General features: G+C 44.0%; 1 protein-coding gene across 7 annotated transcripts in view; it reads left to right on the top strand.

Annotated features, from left to right (window-relative positions):
* The window catches only part of PTPRG (protein tyrosine phosphatase receptor type G), a 684348-nt gene that overhangs the window by 527874 nt on the left and 132818 nt on the right, over window positions 1-23656 (top strand). For all 7 annotated transcript variants that reach the window (XM_045807508.2, XM_045807506.2, XM_045807511.2 and 4 more), the window contains one exon: window positions 16738-16895. In XM_045807508.2, coding sequence (XP_045663464.2) covers window positions 16738-16895 — 158 coding nt within the window. The remainder of the gene's footprint in view (window positions 1-16737; window positions 16896-23656) is intronic.

Below are 23656 nucleotides of genomic sequence, written 5' to 3'. Positions count from 1 at the left end.
AAAAAACCCAAACCAACTTGTATGTGAATTGGTATAGAAACACAACCGTCCCTTACAACTAGTTTTACCCAATTGACCAATGCTCGGAAGTGTACATTATATCCTATGTCAGTTAAAAAGTATTTTTTTTCCTTTTGCATTTTTGGATTACCTGCTTTTCCATTCTTCTTTTTATAATATCACCCAAAGAAAATCTAGCGGGCTGTTTGTGTATATATTCTGCAATACTGCGAAAATGCTTCAAAACCCTCATCATTCCCTCTTGTCAGTCACCTAAGAGAGACCAAGTTTTATTTTTGCAAGGAAACTTTCTAGTAGCAATTGCTTGGTTGTTGGGTTTTGACTCTCTATGTTTTCCCATCACCCCACTCACCATCATCTTCCACTGAATGTATCACCTTAGTGAGCAGGACGGTACCTTCCTCCTCCAGAGGAAATGTGAGGGGGACAGTTAGAAATTGCCTCAGACACCGTCCAGAGCCAGACCAGAGCCAGACGGGCTCATCCCCCTGTCCTCCTTCCCCAGGTTCTTGTCAGTGAAAGTACAAATAAATTATCACCTGGGAACACCCTTCAATTAAAGAAAGTCACAAAACGAGGTTCTTGCAAGTTTTTCAGTGATGGAAGTTGGGGCTGTGACAGGATCAAAACTTTCTTTGCAGAATAGCTTCCCCAACTGACTGGTTTATTCACTGGGTTCATTTCTGGGGTGTTTTACACCCATTTTCTCCCCTGCCCTGGGATATTCATCAACTCACCAAATCTATGGACAAAGCCAGAGTTGAATCCACACATTTGGCAGAAAGGGAAGAAATAAAGGAAATTTGCGAACTTAAGTGACTACCTGACCGAGCATTTCTGTGCGGTGGTAGGAGCTGATGTGTCTTTTCCATAGTCCACTTGCGAGGATTGAGGTTCCTATAATCAAGAATCACCTGAAAGACTCCAGACCTGGAGCAATCTGCATTTCTTCTAAAACCGTGCACAGGCTTTGTCTTACACAACTACTGATGCATCACTCAGCACATGCACTATTTAAAAAGAAAACAGCCTGGTCATGGCACCCTTGGCACTTTGGGACAGCTGCTGTGGGGGTACAGAGGGTGCAGCCTCTCTGAATGCCATGTGGCCATTTCTGCCAAAGTCGCACGTGTGCCTTACCCTCTGAGCTGGCAAGTCCACATGCGGGTGTGTATCCAAGAGGAACGTCCACAGAAACACTTGTCCATGGGAGCTTTGCTTATATTAGCCCCAAAGTGGAAACGGCCCAAATGTCCACTAGTGGGAGCCTAGATATGCAAATTTAGAATGACCAGACAGTGGAATATTATGTGGCAATGAGAAATAATGAGCTCCTTGATTTCCGTGAAAGCAGAAGAGCACCTACTGCATGATTCCATTTCTGTAAAGTTCAAGAACAGACAAAACTAATTCTTTGGTGATAAAAGCCAGAATACTGAGATGGAGGGGTCTACTAAATGAGATGAAGTATGAGGGAATTTCCTTGGATGATTAAAGTATTATATGTCTTGATCAGGAGGATGATGACGTAGGTATAATATAAAAATTCACCACACTGTCCCCTTAGATTTGTGCTTTCGACTGTATGTAAATGAAAGAATAGCCTACGTGTATTACACATTGACTTCTCAAAGATAATACATTCCCAAAGCTCACACGTAATCGGGAGCAGGCATCACATAGTCAAATATTAAAAATCCTGACAGAGTCCGGTGTCGGCAAGGCTCAGAATGCCAGGAACTCTCATACTTTTCTGGAAACAGTTTGGTGGTATCCAGCCAAGTTGATTCAATACACCAGCTCCCGTGTATGTCCCCTAGAGAACGCAGATGAAAGTGCACCGTGAGACATGTACAAGATGTGAGTGGCATTGTTTTTCCCGGCTGCCCAAACCTAGACATGCCTCACATGCCTGTCCTCAGCAAGCTGGAGAAACACCATGCAGTCCTCCAAGAGACCATTTCACCCCGATGGAAAGGGGTGGAATCTTGTGCCTGTCTACAACCTGAGCGCACCTGAGAACCACAAGGTGAAGTGAGAGTCTGAAGAATGCATGGAATGCATGGAATGAGGAAACAGCCTATATTGTTTAGGGGTGCAGGTGCAGGGGGTAACACTTGAGGAAAAGCAAAGTCATGATTACTTTTAAAAAGAGGTTGGTGGTCACTTCTTGAGTCAGGCTGGGAATGTGATGAGGCACCCGCCCAGGGAGGGTGGCAAGGGCTTCTGTTCTGGTCACTCTGGGGTCCATTTTAGGATGATCTGTCACCAGTATATTTATGCTATCTATTTATGTCTTGTGCACCTTGCTGCATGTGTGTTAAATTTCACAATCAAGGAGAGTCGTTAGCTTTAGAAAGTAAGAGATCCTGACAGTGCTTTCCTCTGGGACACATCAAGTACCAAGGGGTCTTACAACAAGCAAAGAGGGGGAGCGACAGCACTTTTAAAAAAAAAAAAAACTTCACCGTAAGTACCCCTGACAGGCTGTTTGTTTCTCTACAAATTGATTGCAGACCAAAAAAAGAACTGCGGCTGCCTTGGGATTCTATCACTGAGAGATGACTTTGAGAGCCAATAACTCCTTTTGGAATTGAGAAACAGGAAATCAGAAACAAAGGGGGTGGGTAATCGGGTCTCAGGTCTAAACACAAAGGCTCCCCACTGCAGCTGTGCCAGTGCACGCTGTCTCTGCAGCAGGCAAGGGTCTCATTAGCCCAGCAGGCACGACTGAGTCCCCCAGAAAGCCTCTGAGACACAGCTCTCATGCCCCCCGTTATATAGAAGGGCAAGCAAAGCCAGCATTGGCTGGGTGGCTTGAACCAAGGTCTTCATGACTTGAGACTGGCTCTCATGACTCCCAGACCATCTCCTGCTCTGCTCTTTGCCAGGGTCACACCACCTGCCTCAGCCTCGACTCAGGTTCATCACGTAGACTGTGAAAGCGGCAAGTGAAGAAGTACTTAACAGGACCATAGTCTGTCATAGCCACTCTAGCGCCATTGTGATTATCCCAGGGGTCTGAGGTCTGGACATAAACTCTCTTTCTCTGAGGCTAAGTGGTTCAAGTTCCTGAAAAGTATATTGCTTAAACTTTGGAAGAAAAGGGCAAATCCCAGAACAAGGGACTTTGGGGGAAAATTAAACTATTAGGCAGAAATAGTCTGTGTCGTGACAATCCAGCAGCAAGAAGATGGGGCAGAGATGCATTGATATGTTTTGGGGGTTCTTGCCTGTTTTGTATATGTGAACTTGAAGCCTTTTTAATCATAGCGTCTAACCATTGTCCCATCTGTAGAAGGCCTGATAAGTGCTGGTCAAGGCGTTGAGGGTAAAATGGTGAACAAGCTTTTCCCTGACTTTAGGGAAATTTTAATATCATGAGAATCCCCCCCTTTTTTTATTTTTTATTTTTTTGGCCTTCCCATTCTTGTTGCTGAAGATTAAAAAGGCTAATATATTCTTCACCTGCAAAGTAATCTCTTGTGTTCATATGAATAAGCAATTAGAACTTTGAAATGAGTTTTTTGAAAAGTCTGTGTTATGGAATATTTTTAAAGAAATGGTATGTGACCCTTGGGAACATTGGATTCTGGAAGGATCTGGAACAGTGCTTCAGAATTCCAGCTGTCTTGGTTTTGAATCCTGGCATTCCACCTTGTAAAATGGGGATAAGGGAAGTACCTGTCCTGTAGGTATTAATGGTAAACATATTAGAATAGGGGAAGAACCGAAAAGGAAGGGCGCCTGGCATGTGTCCACTGTCCTCTACATCGGCGGCCGGCAAGTACGATCTGTGAGCCAAATCTGGCCTGCTGCCCACTTTTGTAAATAAAGTTTTATTGAAACACAGCCACACTCATTTTTTGACATATTGTCTATGACATCACCATGATAGTAGAGTTGAGTAGCTGTAACAGAGACACTGTCTGGCCTGCAAAGCCTAAATGCTTACCCTCTGGCCCTTCACAGAAAATTGTCAACCCCGCCATGCCTAAGCGGGAGCAGTTACAGCAGCTCTGGTAGGAGAGTTGCCCCCTCCCAGTGGCGTGTTCATGTCGGGACAATGTAAATACCTACTCGGGCCATTACCTACCTTCCATTTGATAGATTTACAGAGATGGGCTTCACTTTTGATCTTGCCCAAATCACCAGCCAATCCGAATGTGTTTCAACTGAATTAAGGAGGGCTGTGTTTTAATGTTTACCTCAAAGAAAGAAATCAAATTATTTTCTCCCTTTTGAATGGGAAGCTCGATGGTATATTGTTGAGCAGCCCCACTGATAGTTTTGAACATCTTAACACGCGACAAAATTTCCCGTTTGAAGTTTATGTCTCCGGCATTTAATTACGTGGACTTTCCTGAAGTGTGCTATAAATATGCAGTACTCTGGTCTTGGCTAATTGGCTCACATCTGTTATGGATCCAGGAAGGGCAGATGCTTATCTGAACACTTTTGATCTCCAATCTTCGAGAAACAGGCACACTTAAGCCATTTCCACAGTTTCCTGGACCTCAGTGTGTCAGAACCACCGCCATAGATGTTGGCCATTTGCATTTCTTTTCTTAGCCAAAGCCAGGAAATGGGATGCTGGGAGGCTCCTATTTTATCACCCCTAGTGTTGTGAACAATAATGTTAAGACAGAAAAAGACTTCAAAAGTGATTCCCTTCAGGTCGGATTTGAATTTGAGGCTAGTCGTCATTTGGCCAGCCATCTTTGTCAGTGTTTGATCATTTGAACAGGATCACGGGAGCCCGAGGAAATGCCCTTTTCCTGGTTGTTTCCATGGGATGTGGAGAGCAAAGAGAGAGATAAAACTGTGTCTCCTGTCATCTGCTGCAAGGTGCTCGCTGAAGTACCTGGGGCTACTTTGTATGATTTTCTCACCTTGCTCTACCCATGTCACCTTGGTGTGGGAGAGGCGCTGTGGTGTCATGGCCAAGGGTGAAGGCTCTGGGAGTGAATACCAGTTCTGCTTGGGCCTAGTCGTATAGCCTGCGCAAATCACTTCAGCTTTTTGTGACTGTTTTCTCTACTGTCTACTGAGGTAATAACAATGCCAACCTTATTGGTTTGTCCCCAGGAGGCAGTGACTTCTCATACCTCCTTGAGCCTAGCACACGGTCAACACTCAGCGTCAGCTGCTCTCACTCCCACCTTCACCACCACCATCCCCATTCCTGTTTTTCTTTGTTGACGTGCATCTGGGAGAGGCCATGTGGTGACAGGAAGTGATGGTGGACCCCTGAGTATTGCCGCCATCACTACCTGGGTGTTGAAATAGAATGTGTGTTGCTTGAGTTAGTTGAGTCACACAAAATAAAATGAAACGAGGAAGACAATGGTCACCAAGTGAGTTGGAGTAACCAGTCCCTTTGAGATCAGGGGAAAGGGTCAGGGGCAAGAAATCAGAAAGTGTGGGAAATGAAGAAGCAGTGGCCTTTCATCTGTTAATGCTTGGCTGTGGACCTAGTCTCGCCCTGATATTCTGTATATATAATCTTAATTAATCCTAGCCAGTAGCACAGTGATGTAGAAATTCTTAATCCTGTGTTACAGAGGGGTAAACCGAGATTCAGAGAGATTGGCTAATTTGTCCCAGCTCACGGAGTGGAACAATAATTTGAACCCACTTGTATTAGATTCTGAAATCCATTCTCTTACCAGCTCTGCTGGGATTCTCTTACCAGCTCTGCTGGGCCAGTTTCTGTGTCCAGCATTGACTAGCTTCCTGATTATTGTCAAAAACCATCTCATTCTTGTGAGCCTCAGTTTTTCCTCTGTGAATTAGGGCATTGATTGAGCATCAGTAGGGGGCTAAAAGACTGTACATACCCTGTCACAGTTATGGCCACCCTATAAGGAGAGAGACAGCAGTGGAACTCTTTGGTGACAACACTGGGTTTTTGTCCCTATATGAATCTGTATAATGTAAGTGTCATGTTCGTTTCCTTAATTGTTGACAATTTTTTGTGAACACTTTATATTTCTTTGGAAATATTAATGACAACGTATGTTTCATTCAAATGTCAACCTTAAATCAAAATGCCGTATTTGACCAACTAAAAAGACCAGTAAACTCAAGGAGCCTAGATGTCCTTGAACCAGGGTGGAATGGCTGTTCCACGACCTTGGAGCGCCTCTCTGGGTGCTTGAGTACAAGAATCCGTTTAGTCAGGTAGGCTGTCTCCTAATCAAGCTACCCTTGCTCAGAACCTGGAATAACACTAGGTGTTCATGTCATAATACGGGCCTCTAGGATTTTCTCTGGACTGTGCCTGTCAAAAAAGCCGAAGGGTAAGAATTTAATTCTCTGCCCACTGGTGGGGAATGTTTCAGAAGCAAAAATAAAGTCCACATCTCTACAGCCCCATGTAGTTTGCCCCATTCATTCTCGAATGGGGTTGCTGTTGCCATCCCTTCTAAACGTCCTACTTCTCATATAGGAACAGGTCAGCAAGCTTTCTCTGTAAAGGGATCGATGGCAAATATTTTAGGCGTTGCTGGCCGTACATGCCGTGCTGTGGCCACTCAGTTGTGCAGTTGTAACCTGGAAGCAGGCATAGACGATTTGTATACAAATAGCCGTGGCTGTGTTCCAATAAAACTTCATTTACAAAAACAGCTACGAGGCTAGATTTGGCCCCTGGGCCACTTTTGACGTCGAGTTACTTAGTGACTTATTTTGACCCATTTTTTTCAGCCACGTATGAAGGACCTACTCTTTAAGGCACTGTGTTGTGTCCTGGGGTATAGGCAGGTGCTGCGGTCTTGCTCTAAAGGAGCCTCCTGCCTGCTAAAGAAAGGGGACCGCTACCCACCAGTTACACAGCCTGTGAGGAGACTGAGGTCTGTACAGCCGTGACCGTGAGCAAGCTATCGGCCCTCATCAGGATGTTGATACCCACTTCACGAAGTTGGGAGGCCTCGTGTCGAGAAAACCTGCAGCAGCGCTCAACCCTGCGTTCACACGCCATGAATGTGCGCTGGTAAAAAAGAGGTGGACTGCAGAATGTCTTGTACTGCGGAATGCAGTCTCAGGGTTCAGGTCATTGAAGGGTAAACTGAGGCTAGAGAACCTGATCAGTGTGAACAGGTAGGAGTCAGTGCTGCTACCTGGCCCTATGAGCACTCTTCCCTGTGGTCCCATGAAATAGGCCGTGACCCAGCTTCTCATAGACTCATAAGGATGATGGGGTCCTTTAATGTGAATCTTGTTGAACACGTCATGTCAGTATCTTAATGTCCTCAATTCTATGACTCATTTCTTCACCAATTTTTTGTCATATGTTTATGATATGACATTACATTAGTTCAGGTATATAACATAATGGTATGATAGATGTATATATTGTGAAGTGATCACCACACCAAGTCTAGTTAATATCCCTCATCACACACAGTTGCGGTTTTTTTCATTTCTTCATATTTTAACAACTCTAAAGTCAGAGTGCACCTTACATTTGATATCATGTCATTGTCTAATTAGCAACATGTTGCACTTAGTAATGGTATTTGAAATAATGATGCATCTTACAATCACTAGTGACTTAGATATGAAAGAAATACAATATCCAGGATTTTTGGGTTATTTAGAATACCCCAACTACCATGCTTGTTTGTTCCTTCATTCTCTGTTCACATAACTATTAGGAACCTACTATGGTCCAGGCAGTGGTTTAGTTGCTGGGTGTATGGAGTGAATGAGAAAGGCAGGGTCTCTGCCCTTGTACAACAGTCAGGCTCTTGAGGGACACAGACAGTAATGAGTAGACACACGTTGGGAAGGAAATGAACTAGGTGTGATAGAGTTAATGACGGCAGGAACATACAGGATGGGGTGTTCGGGGTGGGCTCTCAGGAGAGGACATTTGATCTGAGTCCCCGCAGGGTGAAAAGGAATCGCCCCTACGGAGTGGCGATGGGGAGCCGCCCTCTAAGCCGAGGGAAGAGCAAGGTGAGGACACAGGTGGGTGGTCAGCCAGGGTGAGAGCAGAGTGAAGGGCTGCAGAGGTAGACAGATCTTGTAGGGCCCCGTGGCCGCGGTGAGGAGTTTGGATTTTATTCCAAGTGAAGTGAGAAGCTGCTGGAGGATTTGAGCTGCGCAGTGTCAGGATTAATGTTTGCAAAAGCTAGAAGAGTTCATAGTCTTCCGTGAGTTTACACCTCCTGGTGTTTACATCAGGGCAAGTGAGGGACTTGGAGCCCTGGGACCCAGAGTGGGGTGGTAGAAAGAGCACAGTGCTGGCTGGGCATCTGAGGCCCAGATTCACTCCTGATCGGTCACGTTTCCACTTTGGACCTCATTTTCCTCATTTGTGAAATGAAATGGAACCAATGTCTTCTGTAACTCTTTGGAACCCTGGTGTGCTTTGTGATTCTTGGGGGACTTTTCCCAGGATCCCCTCATTGGAACTGTAGGCTTGTTCCTTAAAATCATCTATCATGAAGCCTTGTAAATAGCTACACCTTGAAAATGGGCCAGGCCCAATTCCACTGGTCCATCTTTCCCATTCCTTCCTGACAGCCAACATCCAGTTACATAGAGCCGGTATCATTGCTTGTATGTATGTGTGTATTTTTAGAGAGAGAGAGAGAACACAAGCAAGGGGGCAGGGGTAATGCGTAGAGGGAGAGGGTGAGAGAATCTTACGGGGCTCGACCTCACAGCCCTGAGATCATGACCTGAGCTGAAATCAAGAGTCAGATGCTAAACTGACTGAGCCACCCAGGTGCCCCTCATTGCTTGTATTTAGATCATAAAATTAATTCCTTGGCTCCTTCTGGGAGGCTTCTGTCACCATCATAATTATAATCTAATGCTTTCTGACCTCTGTGATGGCTTCCAGAAGCCACGCTCCCAAATTCCCTGGATTCCGGCCCTCAGGCTCTCTCTTTCCATCATGACCTCCATTTTCTGTTCCTGTGGTCAGGAGACCCTTTAGTCATGAGCTCATCACACCCAAAGCTCCTCCCAGATCATACGGCCCATTCATGGCCGATCCAGACTTAACCCCAAGCTGCTGACTCTTTGTTCTAGTGTTTTGACATCTTCACAATTTTTAGCTGAATTCCAGATTGTACTTTAACCAGTAGCTGATTTTTTTTTCCTCTTAGAGCCCATCAGAGTTGGGGCTCTTGAACTTTTATTTCTATCTTCCCTCTTGCTCACTTCACTCCAGCCACACACCAGGCAGAATCCCTTTGCACTAGCTTTTCTCTCTGCTGAAATGTTCTCTCAAGGTTGCCGCACGGCTCACTTCTGCCTTTGGGTTTTTAATCAGATGCTTCCTTCTCAATGAGCCTGCTCTTAAAATTGCTGTTTTCAGAATGTAGTCAGGGGAGACCTCATTGAGAAATGTGTCATTCAAATATGTCTAATTTGTTAGCAGCTGAAAGGCATTTGGTCTAAAACCAGCCATGAACAGAGCAGTGAAGAAATGTTTCAGGCAGAGCGAAGAGCCAGTGCAAAGGCCCTGGGGTAATGTGATCATGGGACAGCAAAGAGACCAGTGTGGCTGTACCTAAGAGTAAGAAAGTAGCAGTGGATGAGGCTGCAAACAGTGTGGGGCCCATTTATACAGTCCTTACAGAAACTGGCTACTCTAATATGCCCAGCATTATTAAAAATGCAGACTCTCAGCCCCACCCCAGACTTACTGATCAGAATCTACATTTTAACAAGCTCCCCAGGTGATGTGCATGAACATTAGCTTTGAGCAGCGCTGCTAGGAATCTTCTTCCCCCATTTAGAGTGACCTGTGACCCAGTTTTGTCCAATGTTACTCTCTCCCTACCCTCCAAGACAAAGCAGAAAACCAGTCGTACCCCAGTGCTTTTAAGTGGTTAAGGAAAACGTAATAGCTTTTCCTTATAAAAAGTTTTGGGAAATCCTGAAGGAACTAAACAGAAGCTTGGGCTTTCTTGTACTTGTTTATCTTACCCACTTCTCTAAAATTGGTTGACTGCTTTTTGGGGGGGGGGGGGCACAGATGTTCTTTCCCTGGGGACCGCCACATTCTGCCCCATACACCTTCCAGTGTAATACTTTGTTCATTGGGGTATGTGCAATTGTGTTTGTTTTCAGTATAATTCCATGATTCTTGGTTACTGCATAGGTCTCATCTATATTTTGATTGTTCATCGTATCTTACCAAAGGGCTTTCTTTCTTCCTATACAACCAAAGCATTGAAAATATTAGGTTATTAACACACTGAAAAATGCAATCAATCAGATGATTATCATCTAATGTTTTAATGATCACATTTTTAATCCAATTATGCATGTTTGAATCTTTCAAATTTTCTTTAATTAAAGATTGCCTCCTGGCACTGCTATCAGAAATAAGGAATTGAACAGAATCGAGCCAGATATAATTTAATGTTGAAAGGAAACTGAAAGGATAACTGGGCTGTGCTGGGTTTAATGGTTGACCATGACTTTAAAGCCCTCATACAAAATTTCCTAATTGATAAGAAAAATTTAATCATCTTCGGATATACTCCGTTTGCATTCAAATAAGGTATTTCTTTTTCTAAATAAACCTCCCCTAACTGATTATTCATATTGTCGTGCAAAATGCTTAAAAATGAAAGACAGAGTTGGGTGAAATGTAGACTACTTAATACAGTGTGTATTTAATATAAAAGTCATACATTATTCATTTTTGCAATTTGAATAACTTTGAATTTAGTATCCCTGTTCTTCATCTTTTTCTTTGATGAACAATTAATTATTAAAATATAATATTGTCTGCATACAGCACTGGGATCCTTGAAAGTGGAATATGAGATTCATTCCCTTTCAATTCTTTTATCTAGTAATGCACAGAACCTGCTTATTATGGTTTAATGGAATGAATGGTGGTATAAATAGAGTGTTTCCAATATTTTTCTCAACTAGGTAAGTGGCTGGGATAGGAATGTTTTGAATTCAAATTACTAATTTGGATAAAAGTTGGAGGCAGCGTGCCCCAATCAGGACGGGTTCAGAGTCAAACTGCCCTTTTTGAACAAGAGCCGTTGAACAAGCACTTATATGTGCTTATCCTGTGCCAGACACTCTCCCGAGCCCTTAACTCACGTTAACGCACTTACTACTCATTTATGCATCTAACTTGCTTAGGAGCTCGATGCTATCATAATCCCATTTTGCAGATGAGGATACAGTTACAGGAGAGGTTCAACAACTTGTCTTAGGTGAGACCTTTAAGTACACCTGTTAGGATTCAAATCCCAGGGGCCTGTTTCTAGCACTACCCTCCGCTTTATAATGCCTGCATTTATGAAGATTTTCTTAGCGGAGGAGTTGACGTTCTCACCAAGAAAGTGCCTTCTTCCTTCTTTCCAGTGGCTGTACTCAGGAAGTCCCCGTCTTGGGTCCAGCCCGTTGAGCGCCCCGTGACTTATGTGGGCTTTGTGGCCAGTGCCAGAAGTCGAGGGCTACTGTCTCTAAAATTATTTCTAATTTACAACTAAGCATTGCGAGCACCCCCTTCGTCAGTGGAACACGGCCTATGGGACTGAGCAGGAAAAGGGATTTTCAGAAAGATGAGTAAAAATTGATGTTCGTTTTGAACTAGAAAACTCAAGGATGAGGGGCGCCTGGGTGGCTCAGTTGTTAAGCGTCTGCCTTCGGCTCAGGTCATGATCCCAGCGTCCTGGGATCAAGCCCCGCATCGGGCTCCCTGCTCAGCGGGAAGCCTGCTTCTCCCTCTCCCACTCCCCCTGCTTGTGTTCCCTGTCTCGCTGCCTCTCTCTCTCTCTCTCTCTCAAATAAATAAATAAAATCTTAAAAAAAAAAAAAAAGAAAGAAAAGAAAACTCAAGAGTTAATTCTGTAATGTGTGTTCACAAAAGAAATGTTCATCAGTGGTAGAGGCCCCATAACATGTAAAGTTACCCCCCCAACACACACCCCAGTTGTAGCTCTGGCTATCATGGTGACTTTCTTTTTTTTTTTTTTTTTTTAAGATTATTTATTTATTTGAGAAAGAGCGAGCGAACGAGTGTAAAAGCAGGGGGGAGTGTCAGAGGGCTTGACCCCAGGATCCCAGGATCATGACCTAGCTGAAGGCAGACATTTAACTGACTGAGCCACCCACATGTCCCTCATGGTAACTTTCTAACACTGGCGCCCCCAAACAGTTGCTTTTTTTTTTTAAGGTTTTATTTACTTCACAGAGAGACAGCCAGCGAGAGAGGAAACACAAGCAGGGGGAGTGGGAGAGGAAGAAGCAGGCTCCCAGCAGAGGAGCGTAATGTGGGGTTTGATCCCAGAACGCTGGGATCACACCCTGAGCCAAAGGCAGACACTTAATGACTGTACCACTCAGGCGCCCCCAAACAGTTGCTTTAAAAAACGGCAGGGAAGGGGTGCCTGGGTGGCTCATTTGGTTAAGTGGCCCACTCATGATTTCAGCTCAGGTCATGATCTCAGGGTCCTGGGATGGAGCCCAGCTCACCAGGGTCTGCTTCAAGATTCTCTCTCTGCCTCTACCCCCTCCCCCCCCGCCCCCCGCTCATGGTTTCTTTCTAAAATAAATAATCTTTAAAAAAAAAGAAAAAAGGGTAGGGGAAAATGTGGCCTGATGGCTAAATCCATTTCACTGACTCCTGGTGTATGACCCTTGACCTAAGAAAGGTTTTTACATTCAGACTCTAATTAAATGAAATGTTATCCCCCCCCCCAAAAGAATTCTATTCTTCTCCTAGTAGATGTATATATTTTAAATTGTCCTCCGTTGTTATTAGCATTTTGAATATCGTTAATAAGGTTGTGGAAATGTGTTTGTTAATATAAGTACTCCTATAACATCTTTGATTTTGCCTCTTGGCCTGCGAAACGTAAAATATTTACTATCTGGCACTTTACAGAAAACATTTGCCAATCCCTGGCTTAAAACACAAAATGAGCTGGTCTGCTCTCAGCCAAGTGCTTGCCTTGATAAATCAGGGCTCCCAAGGCACTCTGCTAAGCCCCTTACATTTATGAGCTTGCTTAATTTTCACAGCCTTCCTGAGGGGTAAATACTCTCAGAATTCCCATTTTACAGATAAGGGAAGTAGCTCAGAGAGCTTGAGACCTTTCTCTAAAGTCGCACAGCTGTTAAATATCAGTTGGTTCCTAAGCTCTTACTAGAACTTTGGCAAGGAAAATTCTAACCTATGTTGCTCAGGTTGATGGAGAATATGGCAGATGTGATGCACTTTGAAGGCACTAGTAATCCAGCTTTAAAAAAAAAACAACATACGTTGAAGCCTTAGAGGAAGTGTATAGCTATGTAAGGTGTAGGGGGCTAGGCCTTGGTAGTTTAGAAAAGTAATAATAATGATAATAGTACAATAAGAATTAGAATAAGAATAGTATCTATCATTTATGAGATGCTCTTACTCTGTTTCAAGCTCTCAACAGCCTGGGAAGCTTCGGTAACTAAGATCACAGAGCTTACAGGTGGAGGAGTTGAGATTTGAACCCTGGGGTCCGAGAATCTGCTCTCTTCCCCAACTTCTGTAGGGATGGAGAAATGAGGTGCTGATGAAGGCGATGGGTGGATTTCAGTTATCAGCTCCTGCCCCTAGGTGGTCCTGCCTGCCCCAGGCTTACTCTTCCAGATCTTAAGTGGATTCTTGAAGAAAGGACCCCATCTGAGTTTCTGTGTTCTCAAGTTTTTGGCCTCCTCTCTAGTCTTCCATTTTCCCAGCAGTAAAATTAAAGAATTGGACTAAATTGGTGGTTTCCGGTGTCCCTAGGTTCCCAGCTCGCCTTCAGCTGCGGTGGCTGTGTTTGAGCTGTTTCAGTTGGCTGCCTCCTTTGTAAGATTTTGTTTGAATAAAGGGTTGCTTGGCTCCCAAAGCCACTGAACTAGGGTGGTCTAAGCCCCTTCCAGGTCTCAGAATTCCAACCCAATGGCAGTGACTGTGGCGGGACCAACAAGCAGCAAAGCTTCCTTCTCTGTCCACCCCATGTCTACCCGCCCTGCCACCTGTCTGATTGGACCTGCTAATCGCTTAAAGCCAGAACCTGCGTCTGAAGCCCTTGGGTTGGTCAAGGACCAAAAAAAAAAAGCCCTTCTGCCTTTGTAGCAGTGGTCACTGCTGCAATTCTCAGTAGTCCCTGCTGAATTCATAAGCCCGTACAAGAACTTACAGGAGTGCCGAAACCAAGTGCCCTGGTGAGATCCAGTCACCTCAGATTGGTGGGGCAGGTGTTTCCGCTTTATCTTTTTATGTTCCTAAAAGCCGAGGCCTCTTCCTCCAGTGGCTGCTCTAGATGCGGGCTTTGCCACTGCGGGCTTGCGGGCGCGGTCTTGTCACGACCTCTCTGCCTACAGCGTGCTTCCCTGCAGCCCTGATGTTGGATCAGGCTCCCAGGGGAAAACTCTCTGGAGTTCCCCGTCATTCAGCCTGGAGCCCTCGATCCTAAGGCAGGTTCGCATGCTGGGGTGCGACGCCAAGTTCACCTACAACGTGAGGGAAAAATGAAGATGGTGATTTTGTGGTTTGTGATGCCAGGCCCTCTGCTCCCTCTGTTGCTTGGGGCCTTGTGTTGGCTGTTTACGTAGCTCAGGAAACACAAAAGCAGCGAGCAAAGGCCAACATTTTTCCTGCTCCCAGCCAACCCAGTCGCAGCCAAGCACGCCAGCAGAGATTTACCCCATCATTAGGTTACTGGTAACCAGGTTCAAATTAAAACCCACACTTGCCAGTGGGCGGAGGGGCAATTCGGTGATTTCCAGCCTTTTGTCCAAACAGAACCTGCTTTTGTCATTTTGGTTATAGAACCTTATAATTTGAAGACTTTGGCATTTATTAGTTAATATTTAATCTTTCCTTAAAAATATAGAATTGAAAACCCGTATGAGAATCGGCCAAGGTTTCTGAGCCCCATGAATAACTACTTCTCTTTCCCCAGTCCCTAGCGATCTTTGGCTTGGTCATTTAAATTCTCTGTGCCTTGATTTCCACATCTGCAAAATGGGAGTATTAAAAGTACACGATCCAAAGTGCTGTTAACTTGAAAAAGCATATAGTGGAGGTTTAATAGTGAAAGCCTGGATTCTACTCTCAACTACCTGGTTGTGCATTTGAGCTCTGTAAATTGGTGATAATAATAGGATGACTTCATGGGGCTATTTTAAGAATTAAATAAATTAATCTTTATAAACCTCTAAGAACAAGGCCAGGCACATACAATAAGTACTGCTTAAATGTTTGTAACATGTAAACCCTTAAAATAGTGTGGCATATAGTAATAAAGCTAAATAAATGTTAAGTTTTATTCAGTTAATCTCTCCCCCAAAAAAATTGCCATTTTAATTATTTTAAAAAGAGTTGATTTCTGTTGGTGTTTTTGCATATCCCCCAGTTCCAAAGATCTCTCGAGTCCGTCGATACACATTTACCCAAAGACCTGTACTGGTTGTTCTGCATGGAAGAAGAGGAAGGAGGGGGTGGGAGCCTGGAAGGACTACTCCTGTAGGCACAGATGTGTCAAGGAAGTGACCTGGAGCCCTGAGGTCCCCCCAAGGATGTCCTTGGGCCTTGGTGGAGGCCATCAGGGAGCCAAGGCAAACCATGAACAGGACTACAATAGCTTTATTACATCCTGAAAAGGGATAAGGAAGGGATCCCAGACTTAAATTCAGGGCTAGACCTTTGGAGACCCAGAGAGAGAGGAGAGCCTTCTCTGTTTTGGGAAAGAAGCTGGATGATGTACTGAGCCTGATTGGGAGAACTATAATACAGTGCCCCTAAACTCTGTTGCACTGTTTCTTCCTGCCTCAGGACCTTCACACATGCTGTTCCCACAGCTCCACATGCTCTTCTCCTCTTCTGCCCCCACCCTTCAATATTGACTGAAGTTAACTTCATCTTTTTCATTGGTTGAGTCAGGGCTGTGCAAGCTCTGGTGTCAGGATGCCTGGGTTTGAATCCTAGCTTTGACACTTAGGAGCTATGTGACCTTGGGCAGGCACTAACCCCTTCCACACCTTGTTTTTCTCATAGAGTTTTTGTCAGGTATCATTTTTAGGTCTTGGTTGAAATATCATTCTTTCTACTTAAGGAAAGACCCCTCTGCTTTTGTAAAAAGAAGCAGCCTATTTTCAGGGCCCCATTTTATAAGCTCTGGGCTGTATGTTGGTTAGGTTTCACTTTGATAAGGAGAGGTGCTGGGTGAAACCTTAATCAGATGTAACCAACTTCAGAATTGGACTTTACCATTGGCTGACAGTTTTCTTTTCACGCCAAGTCTCTCGTGGGTCTCCCAGCGTTTATGCCACTGACTGTTAGTTCCTAAGTATCAGATGGGGAAGGGTTCGGTTGGCAGAGCAAGATTGGGAAGGGGTGGGTTTCATAAAATCAAGTCCATTTCTTTTCTGCAGGACTTCTCAGAGACTTGACTATGCTCGTGTTTTGTCTGTTCCCTGGGGGAGTGGAGGAGAAGGAGGGACCGCAGGTTGCCCAGGGGCGCTCTTCATGGAACCCGTTTTTCATAAGATACAAGGCACCGTGGTGCCCCCGAACACCCCCCGGGAAGCACTGCTTTGTTTGCCGTGGCCCTCCCACCACCAAATGCCAGTGCTTCTCAGGACGTAAACAAACAGAAGGCTTGTGATGCGGCACCAGCATGCTGGGGGTTTGCGTGTGTGTCTGCAGCATAATATGACTTAGCATCATTGTGCCTTTCTTTTCCTTCTTCCTCCACACAGAGAAGGAGACCTTTCTGGATCCTTTCGTCCTCCGGGACCTCCTGCCTGCATCGCTGGGGAGCTATTACCGGTACACGGGCTCTCTGACCACCCCACCGTGTAGCGAAATTGTGGAGTGGATCGTCTTCCGGAGGCCTGTCCCCATCTCTTACCATCAGGTAGCTATTCAGCCCCACGTGGGCCCTCAGTGTTCACTCGTTTTGCGTTGACTTAACCATTTAACATGGCCGTGACACACCCGTAAAGATGTTTTGTTTTGTTTTGTTTTGTTTTTTGATCCTTTGCTCCCCATCAATTCCTTCTGTCTTTCCAACAAACATGTTTTTGAACCCAAGAATTGTCGCATGTTTTCTCAGTCGCAAATTAACTGTCTGAGGAGAATTGCAGGTATGAGACCAGGTGTTACATAGGTATTCGATCTTGAGGAGAGAAGAGCTGTCCTCTGTGATGATGACAGCTTGTGCCAGAAACTCTGCTGAGCTCTTCATATGTGTTCACCCATTTAATCCTCACGAACAGCAGTCCTCTTTGTACCTCCTTTTACAGAGAAGAGATACAGAAGTGAACTAACTTGCCCAGGTTCACACAACCGGTTACTAAGCCATAGTGTCTGGTTCCCAAAGATCACGCTCTGAACCATTAAACCTACCCGAAGTCCAGAAAAGGGAGACATTTGTGTACACGACGAAATGAAAGAGTAAATACCATTGAGCTCTTTCTGTGTGCTAAGCACTTTACATATGGCCAGTTTAGTGATCCCCAACAATTCGTGGCTGATGACTGTGGAGGCCAGAAACCAAGCCCAGGTTGTCTGATTCCAAAACCCATGTTGCTCACCATTACACCAAACTGCTTCTCTCTGAGTGTGGCCTGGGCTGGTTTCCTAGGAGGGTGGATTTAGAACTTGGTGAAATGGAGATGGGGTTGGGGCCTCTGTCAGAGGAAGAGGAGCCACTGAGTGAGTGGGAGTAGGAAGGGGTGGGGAGCCTCGAAATCACCTCATGGGGGATAATAGATGGAAGGAGAAAATTTCAAGAGGGGATATATTAGTCATCGTAATGCAGCATGTGCTGAAGTAGAAGAGTGTCTTTCTTCTCCCTAGTTTCAGAAAGCGCAGTCAGCAACAGTGGGTAGGACTGTAAGAAAGGGGATTTGAGTCATTAAGCAGGACTGTCTAAAAATGGAAGGTTCTTATCAGAGCTCCTCATGGAAATGGCTTCCCAGAGTGTGACAGGTAGGAAAAGGGATGTTGTCGTGGGCCAGGGGAAGTTCTAGAGTTCTGTGATAGCATCGGTGTATAACTGAAGACACAGGCAACAAGATTATGGATCTGGCTGTGGTGGGGATAGTTCAAAGATTTTCCTAAGAAAGACAGAGAGTTCAGAACAGGGAGTGGGGGAAGTAGGGTTGGATGGTGTCCTGGTCAGGTCTGTTCTGGAGTTAAGAAACAGAAAGTCACATCAAGGTAGCTCAGGTAAGGGAGTATTTTAAGGAAACAGTGGGCGAGGCATCCTGAGATGGAGCCGTCGTAACCCGAACTGTAACTGGGAAGCAAAGCACCCACCTTCTCTCTCAGGGGCCATGCAGGCTCTTAAATCTTGGAGTTTCTGCCATCGTTCTGTGGTTCTGTATTTTTGCAAAATTCTCGTGCCTTCTCCCAGTTTGTTTCGTTTTGGTTACCTGGCCGAATATGGTTGCCCTGGTACCAGGTGACCTTTCAACTCAAGAGCCAGCTACCAACTGACGATAGTGAGGGTCCTATTTCAAATATTCAAGAAGATAGATCTGAATAGATGTTGGTCAGCCAACAGCTTGGCTGGCCTTGGGTCACGTGTCCATCCTTAAATAAGTCAGCAGAGGGACCAGGTAGCTTCCTAAGTCATCCGTTGTTGCCGCTCTGAGGGTAAATGGAGCAGGTTGTTTTGAGACACGTTGTCCCACTAAGTTAGGCCAGACAGACCTGGCCTCACTGCTGTTGGCAAACATTCTACTTCGAGAAATTTTTTTTCCTTTAATTCTTCTCTGATGATAAAAGAAGTACTAGCAATTTGGTTGCCGAACAGGATCTGCCAGCTTTAAGAAGATAATGAAATAGGAAACGAGTTTTCTTCCTAAGGGTGAAGCCAGCATTGTTTCATTAGAATAAAGTAAAATTGCAGTCCAAATATTTATATCCCCAGGGTTGGGGCAGGGGACTTTGAAAAGAGATGCTTTTTGTCCATTAATATAGATGCTTTTGTCTTCAAAGATATAAAGGCTTGAGATAATGAGGCTAAGAAATACAAGTCTGGCCACTTTTTTTTGTAGGACACTCTGTGAAGGGGAGAGGCGAAGAGTAATAATTGTGTAGTACTGGGTTTTATTAGAATTTCAAATATTTTGTGGGTCCAAACAAGAGGCAGAGTTGTAGGCTTGGATGTCTTGTCAAGTGTTTGTCAATTAGAAGCATTTTGACATTGGGTAATTGGGCGTCTTAGAAAATGCTTAGTTAACATCTATTTACCCTTCACTCCCTGCCACTCAAACACTCGGAGAGACGTAGTAATGGAAGATTTCTTCTCTGTGACTTGCAGTATATGACTTGTCTGTAGGTAGTTTTGTTTCAAGGAAATACTGAAGAAATCAATTAATCATATTGGCTTCCCAGTTTCTTTACTATAAACCATCCTTAGATAATACTTTTATCAGACACAGCTTCACCTATCCCTCGCTCTTTCTGTCTCTCCCAAGGGAGGAACAACAGCTCATTTTCACGTGGCCAAGCGGGATCCTTGCTGGCACACTGCGTGGAGGTCACAGTGGTGTCAGTGCTCAGAAGGGAAACCATTAGCCATCCAAGTATTATCACTTCAGACCTTCCCACCCTGACCCTGCCAACATTCTTTCGGAAGTTAGCACAGAATGTTCATTTCAGAAAGGCAGACAGCCAATGCGGAAAAGCAAGTAGACAGAATCCCATGTCTGCTGCTGTCAGAAAGAAAACATTCCTAGTTCCTCGTCCTTCTCTTTCTCCAAAGACTGTTTCCTCTGTTCTCTTCCCCCTTATACCGTGTGGGTGCCTGTAAGCAGTGAAAACGAGAATGTGTGGGTAGCACTTGTATGATGGCTTGTATGATGTGGATTTCTTTGAAGCCTTCCAGATAGGAACAACTGCTTACTTTGCCTCTTTTCTGAGTCTCCTTGGACATTCAAACCAGCCCTGTAGCCAGTGAGCTCTGACTCTGGCCCGGTGATAATCCTAATCTAAATACAGTTGCTAATGGAGTCACATGTTGGCTTGGTTGGCCAGCAGTCAGCGTGGCTTAGGTGGTGGGTTCCACTAAACATCTGCTGTGAATAGTAGACAAACATCATGTCGTGACTGTATCATCCAAACAAAATGGCGGCACTCTCAGTGCTTGTTTCCAAGGTCAGAGGAGCAAAACTAGCGCACTGAGATGGTGCCTGTGTTGTGTTCCTGATCAATCAGAGAACGTGATCATTTGAGTCCAGTATACAGGGATGCGTTTTATTCTAGAACAGTGGCTCTCAAATGATGGTCTGTTGGCCATTGGAAACTATCCCAGCCTTCCCTTTCCAGGACTGTTTGCCTCCTGTAGTTTAAAATATGATACTGCCTATAATTTTTCCTAGCGTGAATTTTGTTTAAGTGCTTCTTGGAGGCTCTATCAAAAAAGCAATAAATAAATATGAAGATGTCTAGTTTGTTTGCTTTGGGATATTTAATTTTTTTTCCTAACAATAAGCTGGAGTGGTTAGGAAAGGTTTATTTGCAATACTTTTTTTTTTTCTTAAACCAATGTTATCTCTATCATAAAGAGCAGAGAAACTCTTTTGAATTAAGACCATGCTCTATTCAGAGCCAAACTGCCTGGGTTTCATTCTTGGCTCCATTTTTCAGCCAAATGATTGAGCGACCCTACTGCTTACGCTGTGCCTCAGTTTTCATCTGTAAAATGGAGATGTTAAGAATACACCCATTTCATGGAGTCATTATAAAGATTAAATGATAGAATGTGTGTGGCATGCCTAGACGAGTGCCTGGCACCTCAGGGCATGTGCAGGACATATTAGGTGGATTTTTTTTGTTGCTATTATTAAATGATCACCAAGGCTCTAGGGTAGCTCTGTCTGGTAGAAATAAAACATAAGCCACATACATAATTTTCTAGTAGCCATATTAAGAAATGTAAAAAGAAACAGGTGAAGCGCATTTTAATATTATATTTGATTTAACCCAGTATATCCAAATTATTATCATTTCGACATAGGGAGCTCACCACATTTCTGGTGGAACAGCTATATTTGGCTCCTGGCTGTTGCAGCCGTCACGTTTATCTCAAGGCCAAAACAACTAATGAATCCCATAATTCAGAAGGCTCCTATTCCAACACCTCGTAATGCACAGTGCATGTGAATAGAGAGGATTTTTTAAATGGTGGGGTTACGGTGTCATTATTAATCCCAACAGCTCTTTGGTGGTAATTATGGTTAAATTCGTTTCTTTCTGTAGAAGGCCTTTCTATAATTGTCCTCATGCAAAACTGTCTATGCTGCAGGAGGGACATGTCCTTGTAGTTAGCTAGCTGTTCTTGCATTTTATTTTTACAGCCATGGTTCAATAAGTAAAACTTTGGATGCTCCAGGCTATTGGGAATTTAATATTCCATCACTTTTGTTTAATAATGAGGCAACACAACAGGGCCTGCCCTGTCACCCCTCAAATGTGTGGTGAAGTTGAAGTGTCCCCGTGACCTTAGGTGTGACATTTCAGTTCTTAATGCTTACCCCGGCATTTATTATGATGTTTATAATGGACTCTGGTTTTGTTTAAAGGCCATTATATGCCCATCCTATAACACATTGTGCACATCAGCCTTTTAATGGTTCATAATTATATTACTTTTGATTTTCTCTCATTTTTCCCCTTGAGCCATGATGGTCCCTTCCCCGCATCTCGTGGATGAGAGCTCTTGCTGCACGCAATAACATGAATAGATTTCAACTTCCCTTTGATTTGAACCGACAGATTAAAAACTAATTATTCTCTGTAATATTTTTATAATAAAAACTAAGTTGAAATGATTTATATACACTTCCAGCCAACACATTTGCAATTCAAGGTTAAAATTGTTCTTGAAGCAGCACCAGTTAAAATGCAATTACAACTCCCCAAGCAGGGATGAAAGAAAGAATTGTTTTACATGTTCACTTCAGAAGTTAAAAAGTCAATTTTACATTATAGAAATAAAAGCTTTCATTTATTTTTACTAAATGATAAAGACTTCATTAGTTATGTTAAAGTAAAGATAAATCCAAGTGTGTTTACTACTTGCCTCTGGAAAAGAATAGGTGAATAAGTGCAGGCTTTGTGTGGTACATAGCTTTTCCTCCTTGTGCCCGCCATCTTGTTCCTGGTTCCCGGTTCCTTCTGCATTGAGCCATAAGCTGTTTCTGTCCAGAGTGCAGAAAAGTGCAAATAGATTTATGTTGCCAATGGTGGGTGCCCTGCATGAGTGGTCTTTCAGGGTCAGCTAGGAGGAACTCTTTGGGGACTTCTATTATCCATTCAGTAACTCCACTGCAATGTTACTCTTTTCCTGAATAATGCTACAGGCCTATTATGCATGTGACATGAAGTGGCTGAGAGCATGACAGTCATACAGTCCTAGGTTTTTAATCCTCACTTCAACAGAGAGGGGCGGGGGGGGGGGGTAGTGCGCATGAGCAGGGGGAGGGGCAGAGAGAGAGGTAGAGTTAGAATCCCAAGCAGACTCAGAGCTGAGCTCAGAAGCTGATGGGGGGGTGCTTAATTCCACGACCCCAAGATCACGACCTGAGCCGAAACCAAGAGTAGGACGCTCAACCAAGCACCCCAGTCACTTCAATTCTTGTTTCCTCTGTGATCTTAGGCCGGTCATGTAAAGTCTCTAAGCCCAGTTTCCTCATCAGTCACAAATAATGATAATGATATGATAATACCACTAACTTTATGAGACTTCTGTGAGGAAGTAAGGAAAGCACATAACACTCTCATCACAATGCCTTGTACATAATAAACACTCAATAACTATTAGCTGCTAGTGTTAATGATATAATAGTGTTAACAATGTTACTTCTGTTACTACGTTAAACTAAAACACGTTAGAAACCAAAGGAATGTTTGTGAATACCGTAACAAAGTACCTGTCACAGAATGCATTTGATAAGTACACATTCCAAGGAGGAAAGGAGGAAGAAACAGTTGCTGGAAGTTTATAATACAGTCATAGTTGCCACAGTCCTCATAAAATAAGAATAATAATAGTAATGTTCATAATGCTTAGTGAATATCTACTGTGTGCCAGGAATTATCCCAAACACATTTATATATAGTAACTCATTTAATAGTGGGAAAAAAACCACATGGGGTAGGTATTAATGTTATCTCCGTTGTACAATTAAGAAAACTGAAGCACAGGAAACATCAGATACTTTGACCAAGGTCACACATTTAGTAAGTGGGGATTGAAAACAGGGTTTTGAACCCAGGTAGCAAGAGTAAGAGTTCTGAGGTTGGAGAATTAGGCACAGGCCAGATCCTTAGGGCCCCACCATTAGAACTGGAGGCCCTTGAAAGTTTTTGAACAGAGGCGTGATGGCATCCTGTACATTTTAAGAAAATCTCTGTGTGGCTGTTAAGCAGACCTAGAAGGGCTGACAGTTTGTCCTGGGGCTGCAGAGTTAGGCGGTGCTGCCATGCCGCACAACTCTAGGGGGCACCTCCTCATTGTAGTCTTTATAAATGACATCCCTTGGAATCAAAAAGTAGAGGTCTGGGTGGTGGTCGGGTTCACCTTTATCGAATGTAGTTACAAGGCCAGGGTAAGGATCAAGGGACAATGGGAAGTAGTAGGTAATGATTTATCAGTGGATTTCT

Source organism: Ursus americanus, chromosome 14, assembly GCF_024610735.1.
Source record: "Ursus americanus isolate L20-20 chromosome 14, mUrsAme1.1.p, whole genome shotgun sequence".
In the NCBI taxonomy this organism is placed as follows: domain Eukaryota; kingdom Metazoa; phylum Chordata; class Mammalia; order Carnivora; family Ursidae; genus Ursus; species Ursus americanus.
The sequence above is the reverse complement of the archived record's forward strand: the minus strand, read 5'-3'. Positions and strand labels throughout refer to the sequence as shown.